Source organism: Lactuca saligna, chromosome 2 (assembly GCF_052625555.1).
Source record: "Lactuca saligna cultivar CGN05327 chromosome 2, ASM5262555v1, whole genome shotgun sequence".
Lineage (NCBI taxonomy): Eukaryota > Viridiplantae > Streptophyta > Magnoliopsida > Asterales > Asteraceae > Lactuca > Lactuca saligna.
Window position 1 is genome coordinate 45,639,924 of NC_136418.1, and position 10,421 is coordinate 45,650,344.

General features: G+C 36.0%; 1 protein-coding gene across 1 annotated transcript; it reads left to right on the top strand.

The window, feature by feature from the left end:
• Positions 1 to 5,386: 5,386 nt before the first annotated feature.
• Positions 5,387 to 7,386, top strand: LOC145030922 (uncharacterized). The gene is made up of 2 exons (XM_078979371.1): positions 5,387 to 5,534; positions 6,101 to 7,386. Exon 2 carries the CDS (start codon positions 6,109 to 6,111, stop codon positions 7,186 to 7,188), a length of 1,080 nt encoding a protein of 359 aa, XP_078835497.1. The 5' UTR covers positions 5,387 to 5,534; positions 6,101 to 6,108; the 3' UTR covers positions 7,189 to 7,386.
• The last annotated feature ends 3,035 nt before the right edge of the window (positions 7,387 to 10,421 follow it).

Consider the following 10,421-nt stretch of genomic DNA (forward strand, 5'->3'; position numbering starts at 1 on the left):
TGCCAGAACGAAGAGCGGTCACGACATGATTTGGGTGGTCATGGATCGTTTCACAAAGAGTGCACACTTCATAGCAGCCAACAAAAGGTGATCTATGGATAAGCTCGCAAATGCTTACATGAAGGAAGTGGTAAGACTTCACAGTGTTCCTCTAACGATTGTATCGGATCGTGATAGTCATTTCATGTCACGGTTTTGGAGAAGTCTACCAGAGGAATTGGGTACAAAGTTGTGTTTGAGTATAACTTACCATCTGCAGACCGATGATCAGAGAGAAAGAACGATACAAACACTCGAAGATATGTTGAGAGCATGTACCTTGTATTTCAAAGGTAACTGGGATGAGCACTTACCTTTGGTAGAGTTTTCCTACAATAACAATTTCCACTCGAGCATCAAGATGGCACCTTATCAAGCATTGTACAGAAAGAAGTGTCGTATGCCGTCTTGTTGGCTTGAGGCCCGAGAGAAGCAGTTTATGGGCCCTGAGATAGTCCATGAGACTACTGAGAAGCTGAAGGTGATTAGGGAAAGAATGTTAGCAGCTCAGGATCGTCAAAAGAGCTTGTTGACAAGAAAAGATGATCGATGAACTTCGAAGTTGGGGATTCCGTTTTGCTAAAAGTCTCATTGTGGAAGGGACTTATAAGATTCTGGAAATGAGGAAAACTGAGTCCAAGTTTTATTTTACCATTCAAAGTTCTTTAGAAGATTGGGAACCAAGCTTACAAGCTCGAATTACCCGAAGAACTTGATGGTTTTCATAACACCTTCCATGTGTGTTATTTAACGAAGTTCACGGGAGAAGTTCCCGATATAATTCCAATCTCAGAGTTAAGGATGGATGAGAACAAGAGGCTAATCGAAGAGCCCGAGGCAATCGTTGACCGTAAGACTAAGAAGTTACAACGCAAAATGGTTGACTTAATCCTAGTCCAATGGAGACATTCGAATGGGCAGAATCTCACTTGGGAAACAGAGAGTGACTTGATGACTCGCTATCCGCATCTGTTTGCTGAAGCATGATTCCAGAACGAAATCATATTAAGGGGGGGAGAATTGAAACGCCCGCGTTTCAGGGCAAAGCATTTGTAGATAATGTAATAGTCCATGTCAACTATTGTAACTCTTTTTGAATTAATAAAGATAAACTACTTGAGTATTATGTGAATTATGTGCATTTATTTGCATATTACTTATTAATAAATGTATAATAAATAAAGATAAAAATAAGCATCAAAATTAAAGTGTGAGATAAACCCTATATCTTTACATAAAGTTGTAGTGGTCAAAACAAGGATTCGAGATATATAAAGAACGCCGAAATCCAAGTTATAATGAAGAAGTTATGACCTGTCGAAGTTTCGCGACGGAACCGGCACAGTACCGGGAAGCGTAAATAGTGAATTTACAATAGAAGACTTTTTGGCTTTTGTAATCTAAATGAAAGTTTTAGAATATGTTAAACCGAGAGTGTCGATAAAAAGAACGCCCAAATCTGACTTCGTATGAGGTGCTATGAATTTTCTAAGATTTGGCATAACAGTGCATGACCTAAAACTCGAATTTTAGTTCGAGCGGTTTTTGGCCTACGTGACCTTAATGAGAGTTGAATACCTCATTAATAGGAATTGAACGGTAAAAATACAGACGAAAACGGAGTCTGTATGAAAGAGTTATGAATTTTTTGCGATCATTTAATAGTCTAATCACCTCCTACTGTTAAATTTAAGGTCAGTCGAAAATTAGCCGATGGAGTCAAGACTAGAGTTGTAGATCTTGTTTTTACCTACGCGTGGATATAAAGAACGTCGAAAACGGAGCTCGTATACGAAAGTTACGGGGTTTAGAAGTCGGCAGGGTGCTGTTGCAAAAGGGGTGACGTGGCACAATATAGGCCACACACGTTTGGCCACCAAAAAGCTGACAAGTGGCATGGACTCGTCGAGTAGGTCATCTGACTCGATGAGTCGAGCTGCCAGCCTCACTATAAATAGAGGTGTCGGGTTCCATTCATTCTCACACCTTTCCAACTTCACTTTCTCTCTTTAGTTTCTCTCTCTAAGCCGCAAACCCCCCCTCCCTAAAGTCTAGGTAAACCCCCTAGCACACAAAGGAAGCCAAGAGATAAGAGCCTTTCGGCTCGGGAATGCTGCTGTAGCGAAGCCCGGTTTTCAAAAAAAAAAAACTCGTTGTAAGTGAGCTATTAAGTATTGTTATAATGTTTTTTAACCACTCGCGGTACGGGGAATCCGGTTTGGAGGGCCACTTGGGTTGCTGGATTCAGGAATTGCTATATGCCAAAATGATCCTGACCTCTGGTGTTTCATGTCTAGCCCCTGTCTGTACATAGTGGATGAAGAGTATTGTTTAACGCTTATATAATAGTAATAATAGTTAGATTATTAATTAGTCTCGGTGAATATAAGAGTAAACTCTAGTGGTAATGATACTAGGTTTTATCTTAGGGAAATTGTTTTAAGTGTAACGAAGTGTCGTCCGAGTACTGAGTCACCACCTTTACAGGTGAGTACATAGTTACTTTCATCTTACACATAGATATGAAGTATTGTATATATATTACGTGGTATGTGTGCTTATTATCTGAATACTTGCTGTCTATGTTGGATGAATGATTTTTATACACATTTTAAATGATTTAAATTGTATATGTATTTTATATCTACAAAAATGTTGGGGGTAAAACATGGGTAGATGTAATAGACGATGTGTGATAAAATGATGAGAGGCCTCGATGTTGTTGGTGGTCAAGTCATCTAGCAAAGTATAGATGACGACCACAGACTCTTCTAGACAGTCCAGTGGAACGCCAGCAGGCTCGCAACCTGTATGTGTTTGTGAACGATGCGTTCACCGATGTACTCCACCCCCTCATGGTTGCTTTTAAGACATTTATTACTGAGGAACCCCCTTGGCAGTAGTATCCATCCCAATGATGATCCTTAGTCTAGGTCCCTTATGATAGGTGTTTAGGGACGTAATGTGAGGATAATGGGAATGAGTAATCGGGTTATTGTTGGTTGTTGAAAATAATAAACTTATTTATTGTGGGTTGAAAAGCCTATGTGCTCACCAGGCTCCCAAGCCTGACCCACTCAGTTTCATGTATTACAGGCCGTGGCACTCGAGTATAGATGTGATGTTTTGGGATTAGAGATTACGGATATAGGCCTGTAAATATGAAATAATGTAGTAAGACTTATATTGTACTGTTTATGCTTTTGATCTGTATCAATCATGACATCCGAGGTTTTTAATGAAATACATTTCTTCAGAAATGCTTTGATAAATCTTTATCATATTTTGTTTTTGGGAACAAATTCTGCAACACTTTTCTTTAAATTATTACTCTAATTTTTAAACAAAGTATAAATAAGAATCGATCTTTTCTGACCGTGACAATGGGGATGTCACAAACTACGAGTCCCGGTAAAATGCAAACTAACAAACCCAAAATTAGGGTTTTCTAGCCTAATCACAAAGCACCTCAGTCCAAGATTAAGTTTGTAGGCCCGAGTTTACCCATAAGCCTACTTTAAAGATGAAAATCCACATCTTTGACGCTTTTGCCATTATTGATCCTTAATAGTAGCGTCATTTTTATGTAGGCAAATTACTCAAGTCTTCCAAAAAAACAAAATTTGGTTAATTTTTATATTCATTTGTTCCAATTTTGGGAAAGCAAATTCTTATCATATGAAACAAACAAGGAACATTACAGTTATAAGTAGGGTGTCTAATAAGACTAAGACTTTGTTTCCTTTTCTGTTCATTAAGTTATGTCTGAATAAAGTGTTGCATCAAATGAATGATGATATGAAACTTACTCTTTGCAGGCATGAGGTAGAGCTTGATGCAGTTGCAAGCCAGTCACTCAGTCACTTCAAGATGATAACTTTTGATTAAAGTCTAAAATTTGAATGCTTTTGTTAAATTTAAGAAAGGTTATATATTGTGGATTTTGTGATTATTGAGTATTATAATATCATTCCTAAAAGGTTTGAAAATATGAAATAAATGTTTATATTTGTGGGAAGAACATGATATTTTGTGTCGAGTATTATGATATTGGTGCAGTATGGTTTAACTACTTAGTCTTGATTTCACAGGTGAGATTATCTATATAAATAACTGAAAGTTCCATATTTTCGAAATCATTTTATTCAAAATCATATTGCACTTTCAATACATTTATCAAAAACGATGATTTCTTTAAGATTTTGTGCCAAGTGTTTTTGTTGCTATGTCATTTTTAACATGCTGGTACGATCATTTTATATATAATTTAGTTATACATGACAAATATATTTTTGATACACACTCATAATCAAGAAATTACCAAGTCAGTGACAACAATTTTTTTTCCTTTGACATCTGATGCTTTAAAGAAGGTATTGAATAACAAAGCTTCAATAGATTTTTTGTGTTCGTTTGTGTTAATCTATTACAGTTATTATTATTTTAAAAGTTAGAGTATACAATCTCTTAGTAAATAAGATAAAAACTAAAATCATCTAGTTTTATTTATTTTGTATACTTCAATTAACTTCAGAAAAAGTAGCAATGTATTTCAAAATAGGAGGCTATATATAATAAATAGCTCAATCTATATTGCTCCAAATGCATTATCTATGAAAAAAATGAACAACTTTATATGAATAATGTAACTATAATTGAATAGATTTGTCCATAGTGCAATATTATAATGGATTAATGGTAACAAATAAAAATAGGATGCTATAAAGAAAGTAAAATTGATCTAGTGTTTTTACATCGGCTAGTCATGCCACGACCACTGGACGGGTATAACACTAGTTGTTCTTGTGCTTGAGATTTTAAGTGTTTACTATAAGTCATATGATTATCCAAATAAATTATTTATGGAGAACCAGATACTCACGGGAGAAATAAATTTAAAAGAAAGTGTCCAGATAATTCAAATACTTATTCCCCTGTTGCCTCTGCATTCCTTTTTGGTAGGTACCTTCAGACTCCTCTCCGTGAGATAACATGAGATAGGTGTGTGTGGTTTGGTGGAACTTAAATTTTGATTTTGGTAACTGGTAAGATATTTTGTTAGTCTCTTAATACATACAATTAAATGAACCCGAAGAATAAAATGTGAGTGATATTGTATGACTATCAATGAAATTGATTAATTTCACAGACAAAAAAAAAGAGAATGGAAAAACAGTTTTTATGGCTTATAATAAAAAATATTAAAAAGGGAAAATGATTTTTTTTGGACTATCGACCACAAGCACAAATGACAAACCAAGTCAAAGTCCAATACTAGGACCAAAGTTGTGAATTTTGGAAAGCCATAGGGATCAAATATGTAATTTAGTTTAATTTAACGAATACAAAATTCTCAGACAAACAGAGCCTAGCACACGAACTCCCAAAACATTCGTGCGGTATTCGGCTATTCGCTATTCCCTTTTGCCACGCATCTCACCCTGATCTTTTGATTCTCTTTCAAATCCGAGTTTATTGGATCGGGCGTCACTCAGGTTAGTTTAGACGATTTGGTTATCTTTGTGTGTTTCATGAAATGCATTTTGAACTGTATACTAATTTGAGTTTCGTTTGTTGTGATAAGTATTCATGTTACCTGAAATGTTTTGATTGTGTGATTATTTGGTCTTTTAAGTTTTTTTGATTATATATGATATCTTATGATAGTTGGATAATTGATATAGTGTTTCTTTTAATTGATATAGGGTTTGTTTGAATTTGGTGTTGTTGCTTCGGATTACAAGAAGCATAAACATACGAAAATGCCTTAGGGTAAAGAAAGATATCGCTGTAGTCAGAACCTTCTTTTTGGTTCATAAAGGAACATTTTTACCATGTGGCTGAATAGCTGATCTACCCTTTCTTGTTAAGAGAATTTATCATTGTAGAACTGCTAATTAGATTGTATATGATGTAATCTGTAATTATTTTGTGTTTGTTATTACTTGCGGATCCTGTTCATTTTTGTGATCGTTTTCTCTTTTTCTGTTTACAAGTATTGTAAGACTACTTGCAGTTTGCATTTCACCAAGAATGTTTATTTTGTCTTTTGCAAGCTTAGGAAAGGATATGACAAGAAGAGTGATTAGTAACCAGAATGATGATGTTGCGTCTAGCAGTATGACTATCAAGACTGATGATGTGGGATTTTTTTGGTCATACCTCAATCATGACATGCTTTTATTAGTTATGATGCATCTGGGGGTCATCGATTTTGTTGCTTTTAGTGGTGTCTGCAAGTCATGGAGATCGGTAGCACTCAGTAACAGGAAAAGTTTTATGGCATCCAAACCACCAATGCTGATGTGGATCCCTCCCCGTAGTATTAATAAGGATAGGAAATACTGCCTAGAGGACCATGAAAGAAGAAAGTTCAAAACCACACTAACGCATTCTGCTGGAATGTGCTGTGTTGGATTAACTTGTGGTTACTTGATCTTGTTCAGGATAAAAACCAAGGACTTCCGGCTTGTGAATCCAATCACTAGTCATGAACTTTTTTTCCCTCCTGCCCCTTGGGAGTCTGATTATGTATCAGGCATTGCTTCTGTCCTTGTATTTTCACCTTCAATATCTAAATTGGTGTTTGTTATGTTAGCCAAGAAGCAAATATGGTTTTCAATAGAGGATGAGGGAGCATGGAATTGTGTTTCCGCCACTTTCGACTTCAACTTTTATAAGGATTTACATGTTTTTAAGGGGAAGATATATACTTTAAACTATAAGAATTATCATTTATGTGAACTCACATTCAATCCTGAGCTCAGAGTGACAGCGACAATATTGGAAACCAACAATCTTCTGGATGATTGGAACATATTTTCGCTGCAACTTGTAAGTTGTGGTGAAAACCTTTACATGATTTTCATGGAAGGATTATTCAAAAATGAGTTCAGTGTTTATAAACTAGACTTTGGTAAAATGGAATGGGTGCCTTTTCAAGATACAGGAAACGAACATGGTTTCTTTATCAGCCAAGCGGGTCATAGTGCTGCTGTGAAACCAGAGTTGTGGGCTGAGCCATGGTCACAGTACCCGAGAAATTATGTTGCTAATGGAGGTGGACATGTCAGGGTTTTTCCTGCAAACGACGGGTGGTATTTCCCTCATGAATGTTTGAATGTCAATCTCTTAGATGAGTCATCATGACTTATTACCTCACTTATTTTTGCATATGTCAGGAACCATTGGTGGTGAATTTGGATTAATTTTGCAATTTATGTTCTCATTATCAGGGGCACAACTATCATTTATATCTATCTCCCTTTTATGTGATATGCTGTAGTCCTTTGCTTTGAAATGTGTGGCTAATGCATATGGCTTAATTCATATCCAATTTTTGATTTTATCTCTTAGCCTTTTTATGATTGAGATGATGGTGCCTTTTTATGGGTGTGGTATTATAGTCATTTCCTTTGATACCTGCTAAAATTCTCTTCACTTTTAGAGCCCCTGAGATTATTAAGGCACCATGGTCAAATATGAATTATAGGAGAATTTGAAGATTAGTGTAAAAGTAGATACTATTTTGGTGCTCAAATCCAATTTTCTGTCTTGATTGATAAATGTACACAAGTTCAAGCGCATATCATTGAAGAATGTAACATCTCGGCTATTTGGACCAACAAAATTAAAAGTATTAACAATTTAACATGATGCCTCTGTTCATTTAATCTACATGTAAACAAAAGAACTTGCAATTTACCGGTATTTCTTTGTGTATGACAGAAAGGGTTGTTGACTTTTTGATTTGATTATAGTATATTTAGACTTTTTGGATTGGTTTGGACCTAAAACGAATTAATAAAGCAGATTGTTGATCCGTTTGGTTACAAAAATGAGATCCCGAATAGTAAAAATTAAAAACAAATAGCAATTATCTTTTATATGTAGTTAATAGGAAATAGTAGAAAAGTCTATATTTTCAATTCTCAATTTATTAATGATAAAGTCACGGTTTTATTTATTTAACCTAAAATAACAAAAGTAATAGTAATTGTTTTTGTATTCAACTGAACAATTATTATTTTCTCTCGTTAATCTCTTTTCGAATTGATTACAAAAAATAATATGAACCCTTAATATTGTTTGACAGGAAGAATAACACAGAAAGATTGCAAACTGATCAAATAAACAAGAACAAATTCAATGTTGAATGCTTTATAATTCCTTGTATAAAAGTGAGACTGATCAAATAAACAAGAACAAATTCAATGTTGAACGCTTTATAATTCCTTGTATAAAAGTGAGAATCACAAACCGGCATTTTAAAGAAAGGAACTAATGATTACCCCTCCTACCCAAGTTAATGATTAGTTGATCCTTCATATCATAAAAATATTATCTCTCTAACGTAATCCTTATTCGTGCGTTCACCACATATATAATACTCTCCAAAAATGATGTAATAACAAATTTCATCATCACCCTACACCTATCCCGCTACTTATTCACTTTCTTTTTGTGAGAATAAACCTTTCAAGGCTTGGGCACAATGAGCTTGGTAGAAGTAACGGTATGTTCTTTATCAATGCCGACGTGTTGAAGATTTGGCTTGTCCTCAAGCCTAAAGGTAGGGAAAGATGCATGTATAATGAAAGCGTCCTTCCCGGTTTCTTCCGAAACGGTTTGGTTGTCCCATTGAACAAGCCATTATTCAACTTGGGAATCCTTTTTTGTTGATTGTGTTTGTAGCCAAATCCTTAAGTGGGTTAGGGGTGTTGGTTAGGTCCATTTCAAGCCAGATGGAAGGGATGGTTTAGCCGTGTAACTTCACATAGGACGTTTTAGGAGTGAAATGTGAAGGACATGATGGATTTTTGAAGAATCTGGTAATTGTAGGCGAATGAAGTTATACCAACATATTGAAGATTTCAAAGTTATCAAGAGTTTAATATAGTGTTTCTTCTGCATCACTTATTCTTGTATAGATTTGATCTTTCTACGTTAACATAAGTAAATATCAAATAAATATTAAAGTTTTAAAAGTTTTGTAACATTTTTTATTTAGATATTTGATCTTGCTATGTTAGCAAGTTATGTTGTAAACTTCAAATTAGCTTAATAATATAAAGAAGTCTTTGAAACAATTTCCTAGAGATTTTAACATCAGCATTATAGTTAAAAAAATATTTATCGGTTGTTATAAATCTATTTACCAAAAATGGATAACAATGTATTATTAATAAATAAATAAGAAAAGGCCCCAAATTTCTTCACTTCTCCCCTCCTTCCACCATCATTGCACATTGGGTCTTTTCTTTTCTGGCATCGGTGATCCTCCCTCACCTATCCGATGATCCTCTCCACCCATCATCTGTTGAACACGAGTCTTTATATGGGAAACTTATTAAGACCACTGAAGAAGAACTTATATTTTGAGAGACTACAACACTTTGGTTTCTTTGAGTGTTTCTTGGATACTTGGATGTTGGGTGGAACAAATGAGTTCCACACCTAGTTTGTAACACCTGTTTATTTATTAAATAAATAAATTAATTAATGAACAAATGGTAGCCCTAAAATAAATAATTATATATGCATGGTGTTGGGTTCGAGGAGTTAATTGCCACATTTTAGAAGTCGGGGGTTAAAAGTGTGAGTTCGGGACTCATTTTATAAATATTTATGAAGGCAGGGACTACTGGGTAATTATGGGACTTAATATGAAGAGATGTTGGTATCTAAGGGCTAAATGGTAAATTTTGGATTCAATTTGTAAAGAGTTTTGAGGGCAGGGGTTAAAAGAGTAAAATCTAGATTTGGATTGTAAAGATTAGAGATGGGAGGGGCTAGAAGTGTCAATACTCACGAAGTTGTAAGGGACACGGGTATTAAACCCGTTACCTCCTCCATGCCAAACCTAAAACCTAGTTGCTATGTTCTAGCCGCCATCCTTATGACCCCTTAGCCGGCTCCGCCACACCTCCCGTCGACCGAGTTGTGTGCCACCAGAGATGTTTCCCCCTGACGAGTGCCGACGAACCCGAAGCAAGCCAAAGACCGATCGACTGCCTCGTAGCCATGGTCGGAGTCACGAGCCAACTGCCAAGCAACCTCAACTGTCGCCGCCGGTGGGTGTAATGATCGACGAAGTCGCAATCTCGCTTTCCTCTGGTGCCACCGTTGTTGATGAGGTCACAAATCAACCACCACGGCTGTTGTAACTGTTCCAAATCGTTGCTATTGTTCTTCTTCTTCTTCTATTCATCTTGTCGCCTGCCACCTTGTGGGTAGAGGAACTCTCATGGCGTTTCCTGTTATCACCGGTGAGTGATGGTTTGGTTCAAGGCTCGTGTGCGACGTGGGTGCGCTGTGGGGAAAGTCCTGTGGAGTAGGGTCGTGGAGAGCCACCATGGCAGCTGGCCATGGTGGCTGTCATC